At 39.0% G+C, this 19,872-nt stretch overlaps 1 protein-coding gene across 1 annotated transcript in view; it reads left to right on the forward strand.

Moving 5' to 3' along the window:
* Window positions 1–1,521: 1,521 nt before the first annotated feature.
* LOC103185989 (collagen alpha-1(XXVIII) chain) overlaps window positions 1,522–19,872 on the forward strand; it is a 91,105-nt gene continuing 72,754 nt past the window's right edge. Inside the window, exons 1-6 of the mRNA XM_007904771.2 lie at window positions 1,522–1,649; window positions 2,171–2,328; window positions 6,675–7,243; window positions 12,470–12,490; window positions 12,661–12,720; window positions 18,158–18,211. Coding sequence (XP_007902962.2) covers window positions 2,199–2,328; window positions 6,675–7,243; window positions 12,470–12,490; window positions 12,661–12,720; window positions 18,158–18,211 — 834 coding nt within the window. The 5' untranslated portion in view covers window positions 1,522–1,649; window positions 2,171–2,198. The remainder of the gene's footprint in view (window positions 1,650–2,170; window positions 2,329–6,674; window positions 7,244–12,469; window positions 12,491–12,660; window positions 12,721–18,157; window positions 18,212–19,872) is intronic.

The following is a 19,872-nucleotide window of genomic DNA, read 5'->3' on the forward strand; positions in this document are numbered from 1 at the left end:
AAAATAAAATATTTTCCACTTATTGAATGAGAAGAGTGAACATATTTATTGCAAAGAGTAATTACATTTGAAAGACAATTCCCTGATGTAGTTTTTGTTGTTGTTTGTCATTCATTCTGATCCTTTTATGTGATTTTTCAGGTGACCCAGGCATTGAGGAGTCCTGTAGCTCAGTGGTTAGAGCACTCGCTTTGCAAGTGAGAGACCTGAGTTCAATTCCAGGCAGGCGAAACCTTGGGCAAGTTTCCTTACCCCACACACCTAATAATAATCCCTCCAAAACAAAAAACAATAATAAATTGGTCATTTTCAATCTACGACTGTTTGTGGGACATTGCTGTGCGCAATTGACTGCCGCGTTCGCCCACAAATATACAGTCAATTCACTTTACAGTGTGTTCTGTGAAGCGCTTTGGGACGTCCTCCTGACGTGAAAAGCGCTATATCAAATGCAAGGATTATTATTATTATTTGACACATGCCAAAACCCATCAATCGCTACTTTTGACCTGCAGAAGAAACTGCTTCAAAGGAACTAAACGTGGGTTCTCCTCAATGAAGGCTGAAATTTCACCCAATCTTAGCCTTCAAGACCATTTGTCTTATAATTGTTAGATAGCCCATAATTCTTTAAAATTCATAAATTCTGCATCTATTTCTAAATTAAACACAGTCATAGCCTATGCTTACAATAGCACAAAACTATGTAAAGTTGTTCAACACAGGCTAAGACTCCTTGAAATTCCATGTTTTATAGTCGAACATAGTTTTATGTTTTTACAGTCAATTCACTTCACAGTATATTCTGTGAAGCGCTTTGGGACGTCTAGAAGACGTGAAAAGCGCTATATCAAATGCAAGGATTATTATTATTATTATACATTCCTGACCTATGTTAGTGATAAAGATAATTTTGCAGATGATTGTCTGCTCTTTATCATTGCATTCTAACATTGTGGATTGAGTTTCATTTGCAGAAGGGGAAAACATGTTGGAACCCAACTCAAATTTTCCACACAAAAAGCAAACGAAAGCATACAGCATACTGCAAATTACTTCCCTCTGACTTCAAGATCCTCACACTTGTGTTCAAATCCCTTCACTCCCTGGCACCTCCCTACCTCTCCGACCTCCTCACTCCCCAATCCACCACCCAGCGCCTCCACTCGACTGGCATCAGACTCCTGCTCATCCCTCGCACCCTCCGCCCCACCATCGGAGGTCGCGCTTTCGGCCACTACGCCCCGAAACTCTGGAACAATCTCCCTCAACCCCTCTGCCTTGCCCTCTCTCAACCCTCTTTCAAGTCCTGCCTGAAAACCTTCCTCTTAAAAGTTATAATGCTGAAATGATCACTTGGTGTAGGAAATATGTTAAACATAACATCAATCTGATAAACATACATATGTTGGTGCTACTCCAAATATATTATTGTATTTGCATATTTGAGATACACTCGCAAAAGGGCTCATTTGAGAATCCCTCCCTCTATGCCTTCACATTCATGTTAAATCTCTTGCTTTAAGGAGTGCTCTGGGCGGTTCTGCTGGAGGTCTGTCACACCAGAGCACTGTGAGAACGTGGGCTGATACCTACACGAGTTCCTCGCATTTCCCAGCAGTTCTGTGGCTTGTTATCTCTCAGTCGGGGTAAGATGAACCTCTTATGCACTGTTTCAGAAATTGTCTTTGCAGAATGACCTGTTGCACAAGATCACTAACCTGTTCAAGATCATTAATGATAAGATAGATCATCGCCCCTAACCTGCTAACTTTCATTACAAGCTGCACCCAAAGAGATTTGCATCTCAGTGAAGGGAGTTTCTGCGTTTCTTGCTGCTATTTCACGAAAAATAATCGATAGCCACAATTGCCAGCATTTCTGAGCTGGAAAGGTGAGCGGACAATTTGGATGACTTTCTTTCTTTCATGGTTTCTCTGCCCCTTCCTCTGTGAAATGACTCTTAAGTAACGTATTTCATACTCACTGCTGCTATTTGCTATTTGAGAGGTGCTGTTTGTGATGGACATCAACGTGTTGAATACAGTGCTGCTGTGTGTCCAGATGTGTTTGTGAGGCTGTGAGGGGGCAGGACTTGGGCTGAGGAGCTGCAGATCAGGGTGTGGGGTGTGATGTGCAGCAGTAACTGTGCTCATGGTCTGTGTTTCAGGTGCACATGGTTGACAGGAGTTGAGGAGATGACAGCTACACCCACAGCACTGCTCCTTCTGTTTCTCACGCTGATGACTCTGGCAACAAATCGTGGCCAAAACGTTGGCAGAAAGAGGGGAAGGAAACAACATGCAAGTCTCCAGCAAACAGATTTGGGTATGGCGAAATCTGATCCCCCCCCCCCCCCTCCCCCATGAATTAATGTCGAAATTAAAGTTTCAATATTAACAGGGATCTGTGCAACAAAGAGTGTTGGAAATCGTTTTTTTCTTTGATTAAAAAAAACTTAGTTTTTAATATAAAACTGCAGGCAGACACTTTTAAAAATGTTTTTTTTTAAAATGTGCTTTACTAATTGTTTCTGAATTTAATGTGTTCAAATGATTAACTTGCTGTGCAGAAGTGTCAATGTAGATTGCACTTTGTTAAAATACACTTGGTTAAATGTGTATTTGTGGATATATTTCAGTCCATATCTCTGTAGGGTAATCACTGTGGATCTCTTAAATTTTATTTATTCTAAAAAATCAATTCATGAAACCTGAGACCAGTTCAGATAACCATTGACTGATCAGGGTCAGGCAAAACATTTAAAAGGATACAGTAAAGGTAAGAGAGAATGATACTGGCTGTCACTACTTTCTGCATGGAACCAAAGACTAATTGCAAAATATTAAGTAAAAATAATCCATAAAGTACCTAGGAAAGCAAAAATAATACATTTCTGAGGATTATTTTGTGAGTTCACATGCCCTCATCACTTCCAGGCTTGCTTACTCAACTGTCTTGCTCGATAGACTCCCCTGCTCTTCCCTACTCAAGACCATCCAGACCTCTATAATCCTTGCTTTCTCCAACATCAGGCTCCCCAAGCTCATCACTCCTGTCTTCACTCAGCTCCACTGGATCTCTATCCCCCAATATATTGAATTTGGCCCATATCCTATTGGTTAGAGCACTCGCCTCACAACCGTGAGGACCTGTGTTCGATTCCCGGGCAGGGCGAAACCTTAGGCAAGTTTTTTTTCCACGTGCCTCTGTTTACCTAGAAGTAAGTATGCACCCAGTTGTTAGTTGATTGGCAGATCGCTTTTCCGGGGTAATAATCCGGAGGTAATTGAAACGTCTCGAAGACGTGAAATGGCACTATATCAAGGATTATTATTTATTTTTAATTCAGGTTTCCCGTCCTCACATTCAGAAGTTTCCCTGGCCTCGTCCCACCCTACCCCTGTGACTTCCTGTGACCATACTAGAAAGTCATGTCATCTGCTTGGGAAACACCGGTCTGGTTCATGTCATTGCATACTCCCCCACCCCCTTTGGTGGGCAAGCCTTCAGCCATCTCTGCCCTGCTACCTGGAACTTCATCCCGGAATCCTGTCACTTACTTCCTCCCTCCCCAACTTCAAAACTCGTTTTAAGAGCGTTCTTTTCACCTGTGCTTTTGGCCAACCTTTCTCCTCCCCTGCCAGCTCAGGCTTCCAGTCAGCTGTGTGAGGCACTCTGTGGCATCGTCCCAATATGAAAGGAATATAAAAAATGTAAATTATTGTTGTTATTCACTATTACTTTCTAGATAAGAAAGTAGTTTATTATTATTTATTGTTCTGACATTGATTATCTGAATGAAGGTTATTGCTATTTTACAGATACAACTAACATATGTCAAATTAGATGAAGCAATACAAGCACATAACATCATTAAGCATGCTAAAAAGGCAGGTGCTGTATTAGATATTGTGCTGTATAATAATAAAAACACTCACATTTGATATAGTGCCTATAGCATGTCATCCAAAGCATCGCACTTAGAACAATATAAAGCTCCTCCAGCAGGGGTCTGTTGTCAGCCTGGACTATGAGATCAAGTCTTGATCTAGGATGTGCACCCATAACTTTCTGACCTAGAGGGAACAGTGCTACCAACTGAACCAAACTACCGTCACAAATAATCATTCGGAATATTATATTCAGAATATGAGCATAGACCTCTAGACTCAGGTGACTTATCCCTGTTGGGTTTACATGCTTATATGTACATAGCTTGCTTGGTCACTTTAGACTTTCCTATGAAAAACTGGATTAAAACTTAGGTCAATCAAAACACTGAGTTTTCACAGCACTGTTTATTGAGCCTGAGCAAACAATCTTGGAGGTTAGTGGAATTGGAGCAGTTTTGAAGGTAGAATGAAGTTGAAGAGAATGAAAAGGTACAGGAAGCAAGACATGATTGCAGTTGCATTGTATTTTATTGCTGATTAACTAGGCTGACATTGCTTACTGCAACAACAACTTGCATTTATACAGTGTCCTTCACGCTGGGTAGTGTTTCTTAGCGCTGTAGATGAGTTAGAAGATGGAACAAACGAACTTGAACAGAAAATGATGAGAGGGGTGAGTGAATATCTTGTGCCAGCATCCAAAGATGTTGGGAAAAAAAGTCAGTTTAAACTAAAGATACAGTTGTAATTTGAGAAAATAGTGACTTTGAGGGTGAGATTTTAAGAGGGCAAATAATACAAATTTCAGGATTGTCTCACTGACAAAACAAGACTAAGTTGTAAGTCGGTTTAACACAGAAGGTTGTTGAAATGCTTTACCACAATGGCTGTGAGGCTGAGCCTATAACAGCATTGAAAGCAGAACTGGATAAATAATTGAGGAAAAATAATATTATAGAGTAAGGGGAAAGAGCAAGGAAATTGAATTACAATAATGAACTCCAGTGGGGAAGCTACTCTAAGCTGACATTAGGAGGAGGATGACTTGCTGCAAATTTACTATGAATCTAAGTGGGAAACCAGGAGAATGACATTTGTCTTGATCTTAGCCTAAGGATTATCATCTTAACATTTAAGATTGTGCAGAATTATGGAGATAAAACTTTTACAAAATCTTCCTAATTAAGACAAAAATTAAGAATTTTCCGTAATTTTGCAAGATTTTAAATTTTAAGAAGAAAGGGGACTGAAACTATGTAAAGGGCATAGATATTTTTGTGGTGACGATGAACTAGATAGACCCTAGGCAAAATTTGAGTGCCACTTTTTAATCAATATTACTGAAAAAAAGACATTTGGATCATTATTTCCTAAATGTCGGAGCACAGATTTTAAGGAGTTTTGATACTGACATTCTTACCTGGTGGTAGAAGATTGATGTTTTTTATGTGGGTACATCTCTCCGTCGGCCTGTTTGAGCTTGCCTGTTTTAATAGTTTCTCAGACAAAATTACATCAATAACATTTGTCCGCTCAAGGTCACGATTCTGATGTCAGTCATGAAATTGTTGTTGTTAACATCAAGAACCTAGATTCAACAACCTGCACTTATAGAGCGCCCTCCACGCAGGGTAGTGTCCCAGAGAGCTTAACAGTGGCGGAGCCTGACTCCGAGCCGGGGGGAGTGGGAGGTGGCCATAGGCATGATCGAAGAGGAAAGTTTTCAGGCGCAACTTGAAAGAGGGGAGAGGGCAGCAAGGTAGAGGGATTGAGGGAGAGTGTTCCAGAGCTTTGGGGGGTAGTGGCTGAAAGCATGACTTCCGATGGTGGGGTGGAGGTTGTGAGGGACGAGCAGGAGGCCGGTGCCAGTCAAGCGGAGGTGCTGGGTGGTGGATTGGGGAGTGAGGAGGTCGAAGAGGTAGGGAGGTGCCAGGGAATTAAGGCATTTGAACAAAGTTAACAACACTATAATATTATAAAGAAGTTTAATGCATATTAGGGAGTGGTCATTTTGGAAGTCTCAGTGATAGATGATATTGTGTATGCTGTAGCATAGATTTGCAACACAGTCTTTGCTGAAAAGCATTTGACCTTCAGATTAAATAGGTAGTATGTCATATCCATGCTCCTTACTGCAGTTTAAATCACTCTTGGACAATTGCTGGGATAAATTTGTAGCATTATTTTGCACCAATCTTTTAGGCTGATTTTGAGCACAGATTTTGACCCTTTGTGGCAGATCAATGTTGAGAAGTAAGTATAATATTTAACAAACAAACCAACTTAATCTGGAGTCCAAAGTTTACAAACTAAGAATACTCATCTCAGGTTAAAAAAAAAGGCTGTCCCTGCTCTCTGGAACTACATTCAGGAGTCCCTCTGACACATTCCCTTCCTCACTTATTCAAAGTCCAATTCAAGACCTACCTCTTTGACCGGACTTTCAGTCGTCTTTCGCTTTCCTGCCTTCCTCGGCTGTGATCACCAACTCAGGTGCTGAGGCGGAATTTTAAGGTGCCTTGGGTCATCCTCCCAATCTGAAAGGCACAATTTGTATTGTATTCTACTGTAAATGGGCTTCTGCAGGAAATTCAAAGCTTTGAACTGGGATTCATTCCTCGGTTAGAGATATATAAACAAAATCAGCATCAAAAGAACATAGGAGACATTCTACGTATCTGTATGTTTCAGAAGATCTTGATATATTTTAGTCCTCAAAAATAAATGTTATTTTTAAAATGGTAGCTCATACTCATTATAAATTATTGTCGTTAACAGATCCCAATTGTACGATGGAAGTCATTTTCATCCTGGACAGCTCCGAAAGTGCTAAAAATATCTTGTTCGACAAAGAAAAACAATTGGTGATTGATTTCTCAGAGAAAGCTTTGAACTCTGAACAAAAGACCAAATGGTCACTGAACTGGAGATTAGCTGTTCTACAGTACAGCAGCTATATCAAGATGGACCAAACTTTCCGAGAGTGGCAGGGGCTCAAACATTTCAAGAAACTTGTGAATTCTATGATGTTCATAGGGCATGGCACATACACTGCCTATGCAATAGGAAATGCAACTGAGCTCTTTCAGACAGAGGGCAGGCAGAATAGTGTGAAGATACTCATTTTAATGACAGATGGAGTGGACCATCCTCGCAATCCGGACACTGTGGACGCTGCATTCCAAGCAAAGAAGAATAACATTCATATATTTGCTATTGGGCTTTCACACGTGGCTAAGGAGGCACCTAATGCCATTAAAATGCAAAATGTCGCAAGCATCCCTAGCACCCAGTTTGTCCACCTGCTGACAGATTTTAACCTCACAGAAACAATGGTCAATGAAGTGGTAAGTAAAAGGCAAAATTTACTGGACTGTTTGTGTTTTCATTGGAACTAGACTACAAGAATTAGAGTCCATAATGCCTGTTATTAATTTACATCTAAAGTATAATTGCCTTCACTGGTGATTGAGCAGTTTGGGGCTTAAGAGTTCTCAAAATTTTAGACTTAAATCCACTGTTTTTAAGATTTAAGATCATTTGGAATTTGGGAATTCTTACGATTCAGTCTTAATCTAGAAGCTAATTTTCCTTAATTTTGTTTCAGTAATGTGAAAAATTAGCTTCCAAATTAAAGGGAAGTGTTGTCCACAATCTAACCTGTCACTTCCTTTAGTTATTTTAATTGGATCAATCAAATTTTGAGGCACTTTGCACTGGTAGCCCTGTGTAATAAACTCCAAGATGCTGTCATGTGTTTTCTGTTACTTAAGATTAATCAGAAATTGTTAGTATTAAAATACAGTTTTATTGGAGTTCTTTAAAATTAACACAATTTTTGCTTGAAAAAAAAGAGCTCTCTTACATGCACTACTGTGGTATTCAATGGGTACCAAACACTTGCCCACAAGGAGACAAATTGTGGAGTCAATCATCAAAAAGGAAATGGAAAATTTCTTGTGTAAAAATAATCTAATAAATGACAGGCAACATGGATTCAGAAAGGATTTTGAAGAATGACAGCACAGATTCACTGTGGGAAGCCAATATGATGTAGTATATCGAGACTTGAAAGACTCTTTCACAAACTGTGATTACTGAGTATTAAGCACAAATTGGATATGGATTCAGATTTGGCTGAAGGGACAGAAATAGAGGGGAGCTAGGTTAATATGATTGAATTCTGCATTAAGCCACAATATGATTGAATTCTGAATTCTGCATTAAGTTAGTCAGAGATATAGTTAAATCCGAGGCAAGTATTCTGAATTTAAATAGTGCTAATTTTGTAGGTATGAGGAAAGATTTAGGTAAAATAGACTGGAGAATAAGATTAAGAGGTAAAAATGTTGACCAACAGTGGCAAATATTTAAGGATGTAGTGCATAATTCTCAGCGGTCGCATATTCCCTTGCGGAATAAGAGTACCACAGGGAAAGCAATTCATTCGTGGCTGACTAGAGCAGTTAGGGAAATCATCAAATTAAAAGAAAAGGCTTATAAAACTGCCAAGAAAAGCAGCAAATTTGAAGATTGGGAGAGTTTTAGAAACCAGCAAAATAAAACTAAAAAACTCATTAGGAGCGAGAAAAAGGAGTGTGAGGGTAAGCTAGCTAGGAACATTAAGTCTGATTGTAAAAGTTTTTGCAAATATATTAAGAGGAATAGGCTAGTGAGGGTAAATGTAGGTCCACTTCAGTCAGAGACAGGAGAAGTTGTAATGGGGGACAATGACAGAACCCCAAAATGGGTACTTTGCATCTGTCTTCACCCTAGAAGACACAACAAGTCTGTCAACAATAGAGATGCACCAAAGGGATAAGGATAGGGAGCAACTTAGGGAAATTTTCATTAGTAGAGAATTGGTGCTAGGGAAACTGTTAGCACTAAAAAGTGACAAATCCCCTGGTCCGGATGGCTTGCATCCCAGGGTTTTAAAAGAGGTAGCTTATGAGATAGTGGAGGCCTTATGTCTGATCTTCCAAAATTCCTTGGATTCTGGAACAGTCCCCATGGATTGGAAGATCGCAAATGTCACACCACTATTTTAAAAAGTTGGAAAGAAAAAGATGGGGAACTATAGGCCAGTTAGTCTCACATCAGTGATGGGAAAAATTTTAGAATCGTTGACTAAGGATATGGTAGTGCAGTATTCAGGGGAGCACAATATAATTAGGCCAAGTCAACATGGCTTTACAAAAGGGAAGTCATGTTTGACAAATCTCATAGAGTTTTTTGAGGATATTTCCAGTAAACTAGATAAGAGTGAATCAGTGGATGTGGTCTATTTGGACTTCCAGAAGGCATTCGATAAGGTGCCGCATAAAAGGTTAGTCCAAAAGTTAAGGGCCCACGGAATTGGGGGGAGCATATTAACGTGGATTGGGGAATGGTTAACGGGTAAGAAATAAAGAATAGGGATAAAGGGGTCCTTTTCAGATTGTCGGGATGGGACTAGTGGAGTGCCACAAGGATCAGTCCTTGGGCCTCAGCTATTTACCATCTACATCAACGATCTAGATGAGGACATCAAAGTTAATTTACCTAAATTCGCGGATGACACAAAACTAGGAGGAAGTGTCAACACAGAAGATGACATTAAAAAATGCAGCGAAACGTAGATAGGTTAGGTGATTGGGCAGGTAGGTGGCAGATGAAGTATAATGTAGGGAAGTGCAAAGTCATCCACCGAGGGAGCAAAAACAGTACAGTGGGTTATTTTTTAGAAGGGGAGAGATTGGAATGTGTTAGCGTACAGAGGGACTTGGGTGTCCTTGTACACCAATCACAGAAAGTTAGTCTGCAGGTACAGCAGCAATTAGGAAGGCGAACGGTGTGTTAGCATTCATTATGAAAGGATTAGAGTATAAGAGTAGGGAAGTCTTGCTGCAACTGTATAGGGCCCTGGTGAGACCACACCTGGAATACTGTGTCCAGTTTTGGTCTCCTCATTTAAGGAAGGATGTACTTGCCTTGGAGGGGGTGCAGCGTAGATTTACTAGGTTAGTACCAGGGATGAAGGGGTTGAGTTACGAGGATAGGCTGACCAATTTGGGCCTATATTCTCTAGAATATAGAAGAATTAGAGGGGATCTTATAGAAACCTATAAGATCATCAAAGGGTATGATAGAGTAGATAGTGGGAGATTGTTTCCCCTGGTTGGAGAAACTAAAACCAGGGGTCACAACCTTAAAATCAGAGGCCAAAGGAATGCTTTCGCACTGAGTTGAGGAAGAACTTCTTCACTCAAAGGGTGATGAATGTATGGAACTCACTACCCCAAAGGGCTGTTGACGCTCAGTCCTTGAACATATTCAAGACTGAGATAGATTTCTTATTGCAAAAGGGATTAAGGGATATAGGGATAAGGCAGGGTCAGGTTATTAGCTGGAGTTAGATTAGAAGATCAGCCGTGATTGAATGGCGGAGCAGGCTCGAAGGGCCGAATGGCCTACTCCTGCTCCTACATGTTATGTTATGTTAAATTTGGAGAGGTTTACAAGTCTTACTTGAGAATCCACTCTTTGCATCTATTGACATAATTAGCCTCAATTAGCTTCACTATCTATTCTCATATCAAATAAAACACTCACATCTCCTCTAGTTCTATTGCTATACTTTTTGTGTGTGCAAATTTCCATATTCACGTACAAATACAAAATCACTACACTTTATGGTATATATTGTAATTCTCTTCGAGACAACTCAACAACATGATAAAGTGCTATTATCAAATGTAAGGATTATTTTTAATTAAAGCTGTTTCCAAGAAACTCGGCTTTCACTTTCTTGTCAAACTCTGCTTTTCTACTCAACAAGCCCAACACAGTCCAACTTCACCCCACCCTGGAGCTAGCTTTTTGAGTATCTCATTCTCACTGTTGACAATACTCAAGAAAATGTGTACAATACAAAATGACAATACAAAATTACTTTTGGATAGCGCCTTTCACGTCAGGAGGACATCCCAAGGTGCTGATCTGTTAACATCTTTTAGGTGACCCCTCTCACACTTTTACCCTCCATCATCTCCCTCTGTTATTACTATTATTCTAAGAGCTTTCCTCTCTTATTCTCCTTAATCTCCAAATATGATGTCCTAAATGCGCTTCCTCATGCCTTAGCTCTCTTCCATTTTTCCTTCAACATTTTAAGAGTCAATACCAAATTAAGACTAGTTTTGTTTCCTCTTTCCTTAGCAACCTGCACTTTCAGAAGTTGCACTGTGACAAGAACATAAAATCTTGTGACAAGAGTCACAAGAACAAAAAATCTTGCCTTCACCACTCGGCTTCAGTTTTATTTCATATTGTATTATCTCAATCCAAAATATCAGAATAGGATACCATTTACTGATACTTTTAAGCGCATTCCTTTGGCACTAAAAACAACTACTTTTTGGTCACAGAGAGTACATAAATGTGTTTACTTTTGAGTTATACACACCGGTTACATTTGTTTTCAATTAATCATTTAGAATGGAATGTAGAGTATCTTGTTATAGGATCAAAGAACACTCTTATAGGAGAGGGTCAGTGTAGGGTGAATGCTTTCAATCTAAATTGGCCAAATGCACGGAAGAGTTTTGGGCATGAACTCTGGTAGCAAAAAGTAAAAAACAATTATGTTCAATCACCAAATGTAACCATATCTATTGATGTGCACTCAACAGTGGGATTTCAAAAGATTAGCTACCTTTAGCAAATGGAACAGAGTGCCCTATGTGACCTGGGTTCGATTCCTGGCAGGGCAAAATGTTGGGCAAGTTTCCTCACTCCACACGCCTCTGTTTACCTAGCAGTAACGAGGAACCCGGTTGATAGTCGATTGGCAGATCGCTTTTCTGAGGGTAATAATCTCTTCTTAGCTGGGTAATAATCCCTTCAAAAAAATAAAATAAATTGGTCACTTCAGTCCACAACTGTTTGTGGGACACTGCTCTGCGCAATTGGCTGCCGTGTTTCACCCACAATATTATACAGTCTATTCACATTATGGTATATTCTGTGAAGCGCTTTTAGACATCTCGAAGACGTGATAAGGCACTGTATCAAATGCAAGGATTATTATTATTATTATCTTTGCTCTGTGATAAACCAATTTCTTAGCTGGTTTTCTATTATGGGCACAGTAGCTGAAGGCCAGGAACGAAACATGTGGAACAAACATTGTTAAAATAACAGGGGTAAATGACCTTGCTGATGAATTACATATTCCCTCTATGTAATTTGCATGTGCACCATCAGATTTGGCAGTGATTCCTTTTGAATCAGTGACTGCTGAATTCCCTCTTCTGCTTTACATCTGCACTGGGAGCCACAATATGTGTTGATACTTTTCACTTGTCAAAGCACAGTGGGAGGATGACTGCTAAATCCTCAAATAATTAACAAAACCCTCACCATTCACAGATTATCCAAACATACTTAGAATTAATAATATAAAAATACCAAACATATTTGTAATGATGAAGCACTAAGCAAGTACAAGATTTGAAACATTATGTACCACTAAAGCCACTAAAGCTATATCAAAATGCAAGGATTAAAGTCCTATTTCTTTTCTTCCTCAGCTCAAAGTTGCTGATAAATCGGTGAGTCCAGATCAGTTTTACTTTTCATTTATCTTCAAGTGATTGCTTCTTTTTGTGTAATACCATTTTAGTAATTTATTCTGCACCAGACCTTTCTGTAATTCAAGTCTGAAGGTTGAAGCCTTCTTGCTTTGTAATAAATCTACTGTTTGTTTTTAATCTCTAAATAGTGTCTCAGGCCCTCACCATGTTTCTGTGAAAAAGGGAAAAAAGGCGAAGATGGACAGCCTGTAAGTATTATCAAACCTTTTTATGTATGAGTTTATTGGTTTCAGGAAATTGTTATTGGATTCCACTTGCTCAAGAAGGAATGAATGGATTTTTTCTCTATTTCTGCTCATGCTGTTCAATTGCTTCTGTTAGATATCAAAAAGGTCACCCAGCATTCTGTTCAGGTAAAATCTGTTTAGCCAAGTTTATTCAAACAAAAATACCATTGAAGCGTGTTTATTTCAGCAGTCAACCGTCAACGCCACTTGGCTTGGTGCCAGCCTGACTGATTCTCCACGAGGTCTTCCCTTTGTCTTGTCTAAGATAGGAGATTGATCAGTTTAGGGCTGTATTTGGTGCTTGTTATTTTGTTATGTGGGATCATTAGTACATTACTTTTAAGTGACTGGTTATTTCTTATCAGTATCCTGGGATGGTACCAAGGTCCTCTAGTTTAAGCAACTTGCTCATTAATTGCTATTCTTGAGGGTTGCCTTTTGTTGCTTGGCAGCCCTGTTAGAATCTAGCGACCTATTGCTTACTCGAGATCCTGTGTCGACCGGTACCTTGGACCGTTACCTCTGTGGGCTTGTTGTCATTTACTGATAAGAGGTGATCCGCTGCCTTTTTCCAAAGCTGTCTTGTTATTCTTTCAAAAGCAGAGAAAACCAGATGTGTCGTATCCCCTGACTGTCAGTACTTTCTCCATTCTACATTTGTTTAATGTTCATTATTATTAGACTACAACTTCTATAATCTAACAATCCCCACCTTGAGACCGAAATAATTATAATAACGAGATCTCACAAATACACCAAGACCAATAAAGCAAAAAAAAACATAAAGACACAATCATTCTAAATAAAATTATGGCTTTGGCAAGCACAAAAGCGTATGACATGAGTAATAAAGCTCAGTGCAATTAATTAATCAGATTGATACAGTGGCTGTGATTAGGAATCAACTTGATAACGTGGTTCGATCAATGTTGATTGTAGAATATCCCTTCTTAAGATCGGTTAGACTTGTTTTCTTTGTTCCCAAACTTAGATCTTCTTAGTCATGTCGCCAAGTCAACAGTGAGACATTTCAACAGCTTATTTTTACCATTCATTGTAGGGTTAAAAACATCCTTCAAGGTTGGTATACTCCTTTTGTTCTTGGAAACCTTAATGTATTGATGTTACCAATGTCCTGGGAGTCCATAGAATCAGTTCTATTCCAGCCAAACAAGTCAGGAGTCTTCGCGATATCCTATTTGGACAGCTTAAGACAAACCAGAATTTTGGGTTTGCGAAAGGTCCAGTCCCCACCTCGAGTGGGTGAAGCTGACAACACAGCCCATTATTCATTGTTCATTATTATTAGGCTACAACTTCTATAATCTAACACTTCCATACTTTATCCAGCTGTCTTAACACTGGTACACCCACCCAGGAAATTTTCAGAAAACTTGCTATAATGTGGCAGGTAAATTAAAGGGAAAATGTGCGGCCCAGGAGAAGAAAGACCATGAAGTCAAAGCAATTGTGTGAATCGGTTGGCATTGGTTGTTATTCCCTAGTTTAGTTAATAAACACTGCAAGCAGTTTTATTTGCTCCTCTGTGGCGGCATTTCTGCAATAAGAATCGATTTCCAACAAACATAGTGAAACACTCTATTGTCAATAAGTAATAAAATGCATATCTTTCCATTGATATTAAGCTTTGAATTAACAGTGGAAACTCGGAGATTTACAAAGCCAGAAAATAACTTCATAATGATGGTCACATTATCAAACAATTTAGCTGTATTGGCAAGTTACACAAATGTTTGGCTTGCTCACTGTTTGAAATCTGGCAGAGCTGGTTAGATTTGAAATACTTGGAGTATTAAACCACTACTTCTAATTAAGTATAAAATAAGCTTTGTTGAGGGACAAGAGCCTAGAATTGTAGCTTAGTGGAGGTCTTGATCACTGAAGTCAAAATCAAACAAAAATGTCTTTGTTGTGCTTTTATAACAGAAGACCTAAATGATCTTGGGGTCAAAATTGTAGAATTTTTCGACAGATTCTGTTCCTCAATTAAGGAACAAGGCTAAAATTTATTTTGAAATATCTCCCACCATGATGTCTAAATAATGGTAGTTCCCAGAGTTTGGGACTTGGGACTTGAGAGTTGATAGTTTAGGCTGACACTCCAATGCAGTACTTGGGCAATGCTGTAATGTAAAAGTGCAAATCAGATGTTAAATCGAGGTCCCATCTGCCAGTCAGGTGAATATTAAAAATCCCTCAAAACTGTTCAAAAATGGATATCCTGGTATCCTCATTCATTTCATGGCTGATCATGTGCATGTTCAAAACAGAGGAAAGGTTCTGGACAATACTCCCTCAGATAAAATTGGTCATTAAATTCATGGCTCTTTGTGGGTCTTTACTATGTACAAATTGGCTGTTGCGTTCACCTACAAAGTGCACAGTCACCACGTTTCACAGTAAAAACCTATGATTCGCTTTGAGATATTTCAACAATGTGATAAGATGCGATATCAAATGTAAGGATTTATTATTAGGTTATTTTTTATGGCTGTTTGAGGGCTGTGCTGTATGCAAAACGGTTGCCTTGAAGCACTTCACAGAAATTATTTCACAGAAATTATATACAACAATTGTATATAATTTCTGTGAAGTGCTTTGAGGCATTTCAATGGTATATATAAATACTATAATACCTAAGTCGCTCTTAATCTGCTCCTTAGCATTCTTTTCCCACCCTTTGATGAATGCAAGATTTAACCCCAAAAAATACATTTTTAAAAAAGCAATTAAATTTGATGGTTGTTTATATCCCCAGGGAAGATGTCCATCCTGTGTTCCAAACAGTTCAGCCTTAAGATTGCACATAGATTTCCTGCTGGGAGCCCTTTTAGCCCTTTTGCTCTCAATTCTCAAGGATTCCTGGGACAAAACAGCTACTGCCAAGGAGCTACTGGGGCGAAATCCTATCTGGGTCTAGATTTACTCATATTTAGTTAATATTTTAGTGCATTCAGAATTTGTAACATTTTTAAATATAACCATCATTTTTAAGCCAGTTTTCTGTAAGTTCCTTTTAAGAACTACAGTAAAACCGACTTCATATCTAAGACTGAATTCAATAATTTGCCTAATCCTACACACTCTAAAATGCTAGTAAATCTAGACCCAGCTGGTGTTTCTACCCCCATGTGGGTGCCCATTAACGTTACTCTGAAACGATTAATGTGTAGTTATAACGGATTTCTCATGTATGTGGAGAGGTCATGTACTAAGATTTTCCTCTACGTTAGTGTGTCTATCATAGTATTTGCCACAAAGCCTCTGGGTAGCATTTCAGTTCATTTTTATGAATGCACAACCTGAGGACAAATGCAAGTAGAACATATTTATGGAGGNAAAAATTATCCTATTGCAACTAACACAAGTCAGGATGGGTTATTTAATAATTTAACAAAAATAAAATCTCTGTATATCTGTAATGAATCAGTAATTTCATTTAGTATTGCAACATGTGTCCACTGCACGTGCAATATTGTCTGCCTCTTCTGATGAGTCAGGTGCATTTTAACAATCCCATGGTGCTATTTTGAAGCAGAGCAGGGAGATTCTAATGTGTCCTGGCTAATATTCCTGTCTCTCATCCAAATTCAGCGAAAAGCAGATTAGCAGGTGCTGCAGGGGCAGATTAGATGTCGCATTTGCCTGTATTGCAACAATCACAAGGGGACAGATTGTGTGAAGTGCTTTGGAAATGTTTCACTATAAAACGTTATATCAGAAGTGAGTGTCATTCGTATCATGTGTATAACAAGCATAATGGTGAAACAATACAGCAAATGTGGCCCTTTCAATATCTCTGATAGGTGAACAGAGTTATCAGTTTAATTTACAGATTTAGAAATACCCTTTGTGTAAAGAAGTCTTTCCTGACGTCTATCCTGAAATTCACTACTATTAAGGTGTGTCCTCTTGACCTTCAGTCTTCTCCATCGAGTGTATTCAGCTCGCTCAGCAAAGCCAGGTATGAGAACTCAGTTTCCCTGTCTGTAAGGTTCAGCAGGGGCCCCAATGGGGGTTGTCCCATGGGGGCCACATGCAAAGTTTGATCACTACCAGTGTTGCGTTTGGCTGCTTGGGACGCAGCTCAAGCTCCTCAGGTGCCAGGAAACTGGCAGTGATTCCCCGGGCAGTCAAACTTAGTGGGTACATGTCCTACCTGGCAGCGCGGCTATCGGCTGGAGGGTGGCTGGTGTGGGCCTGGAGCAGCTGTGGATTGGCTGCAGCGAGGAGGGCATCCGGCTAAGTGCCCCACTCCCCACAACCAGCCTCCAGCAGCTTAGGCTGGCTGGGAGGCGATTTCAATGGGTTGTACAAGTGGCATGGAGCCCGGTCCAGAGCTTGTGAACCATCAAGTAACTGAGTCATGATGGCAGGAGCCCCCTCACTGCCTCGGGGCCCTATACAATGTGTTGCTTGTGCCTAACACACCCAGTGTGGTTCAGATATAAGTCACTGCACCAACTGACTCATTGGGGAGTAGCTTCAGTGAAATGAATACCATCATCCCATGGAGGAGCTATTCAAGATATCAGTCAGTCACAATCTGCAGGAGGACATTGAAAAAGAGTTTACATAATATATTGTGGAATATTGAAGCACCCTCACACTTAAAATAACCCCTATTAAGTACTGTAATTCCCAGACTACAGCTTCAAGCTGTTTCCTGAAGTGTTTCGGAAATGCTGCAGCCAATGCCAAACAAACAGTGGGACACTTCTGGGAATCATGAATTCTAGACAACACAGGAGGAAGCTCTGTGGCCGATCGAGTCTATGGCTGAATAAAGTGCTTGTTTACATTGTATTTATTGGCTAGGATCATATGGCTGTGCTCATTGTCATCAAATGCTGTGCAAAATGACATACATCTTTTCCAAACGTTTACTGTCAATATGTAAACAGAGCATTTGATTTAAAACTGAAATGTTTCACGATTTAGACAAAATTCAGGAAGCTCTGTACAAATATCATTTGTATATCAGTTGATGTAGTTTCTTATATATATACAGGGTGACCCAAAAAGCTGTGATAACTACCCTTTTATCTAAAAAAAATCATAATTTCTTTAAGACTTATTAGACACTGTAATGGTATCATGATATTTTGGTCACCCTGTGTATATACACAAACACACATATGTATATATATAGCAACAGTCACACCAGGAGTTCTGCTGGGAAAATATTCTTGAGATTCAAACTTTTTTTTCTCTATTGGCAAACATTGACCTGTTTACCCCTAGAAAAACAGGATACTTTTTTTTAACACGCAGAGCCATATATTGTGCACATCTTGTTTCATTGTTGCAAATGTACAATACTTTGTTCAGTAAAAGTTAAGGTGCAATGTATTAACATTTAAATGTAACTTTCTAGGGAGAAGATGGTGAACGCGGAAGGGATGGTGAAAAAGGTTCAAAAGGAGGAAGGGTACAGAAAAGCTATTTTACTCAATTTACATTACTTCTGACTTGCAGGTTCACATAAGGAGAGGTGATGCTTAAGGGAGCACTTGCTGTAAAAATATTAAATCTCCGCTGACGGGAAAACACGTGCTGCTAAGAAATAGTGATTTTTTTAAAGCGAGATAGGGAAGCCCTTTGCGTAGAAAAATATTCCCATCCCCATATTTTCTCATTCAAGGGCTAAATTACAATGAGTCTTTAAAGGGTTAATTATTGGATTTGTCCTTGTGAAGTCAGTCATTGAGTTATATCACCAAGAACAACAAATTGCATTTATATAGTGCTTTCACGTCAGGAGGATGTCACAAGGCACTGGACAGTCGAGAGTTTACACCATGTCATAGTTACATGATGTTGCTGTTGCTGCTTTTCAGCTGTTTGCTTTTGTGATTCTTTCATAGAACCAAACAAATTCATAGCACACAACCAGGTCATTTGGCCCATCATGTCTGATGTACTTTGAAAAAGGTATTTCAAAATTAAAGTGAAATATTTCAAAGTGAAGCACTTTGAGACATCCTCCTGATGTGAATGTAAATGTAATTTGTGTTTTATGTATATGAGGTTATATAGACATTCAAAACACTGCTTGTAATCCACACCTGAGTACAACTAGATTCACAATGAGGAGTAAGTGCATTCCCATAAAGTGTTATTTGCCCACCACAGAGAAAATAAATTGCTTAATTCTGCCATTCATCAGTGAAAATTAGCAAAACTTACTGTAATGGTCCAAAAGCCTAATGCTCCCTCTATAGCTTACAGTTCTATATTGTAATATGGCCATCTTGTAATACATTGAACTGTCCTCAGTTCATTATTGTTATTTATCTCCATACATACTAATATGAAATTATTCAAAACTACAGGAATTTTGAAACAAGTGGAATTCGGAATCAGATTTAGATGCAGTTGTGCTTACCTCTTAACTTCTCAAATAATTCTTCTCTAATTAGTGTTCATAATATGGGCATATAAAACATGACACTAGAAAATTTGTCAAGATTAAATTAATCTACAGATACTTGAGTTGGTGCCTTCAGGGAGACTAAGGCTAGTTGTCCAAACACAGCTAATATGTGCCCCACAAATGCTTTTTTATAAATGCGATCATTAAGCCATCCTTCTAAGGGAATTGAATCCTGTAACAGTTTTAATTGCTTTTCAGGGCTAAGATCATTTATCAATGCCAACAGCAGACTATCAAAGTATGATGGTTTCAGTTCAGTGGGATTACTGCTTCTGCTTGGAATGCAATGGGTCGAAACGTGACCGCATTCATTATTGGGAGGTGCTCACCACCCTTACATTCCAGCAGGTGACCTTGTCTGCAATGGTTGCACTTTAAGTGATAATATTTTTGTAAAGTGTAACACCTGGCAACATTGGTATGATTTTATTCAGATTAATAAAATTATACTTATCAAGGAATCAAGTAAAGTAAGGAATTGGTTATTTAGACATTTGAAGAGTAACCAGTTAGATCCTATTGGAAGGATACATAAGTGGCACATGTGTTAAACAAAAAAAATCAAAAAAAGTGTCTTTATTTGGGGATTGTTCTTTAAGTGTAGACAGAATTCCCGTTAAACCAATGTCATGATTTTTACGTTATATTGGGGTGGA

Source organism: Callorhinchus milii, unplaced genomic scaffold (genome assembly GCF_018977255.1).
Source record: "Callorhinchus milii isolate IMCB2004 unplaced genomic scaffold, IMCB_Cmil_1.0 Scaffold2, whole genome shotgun sequence".
NCBI lineage: Eukaryota > Metazoa > Chordata > Chondrichthyes > Chimaeriformes > Callorhinchidae > Callorhinchus > Callorhinchus milii.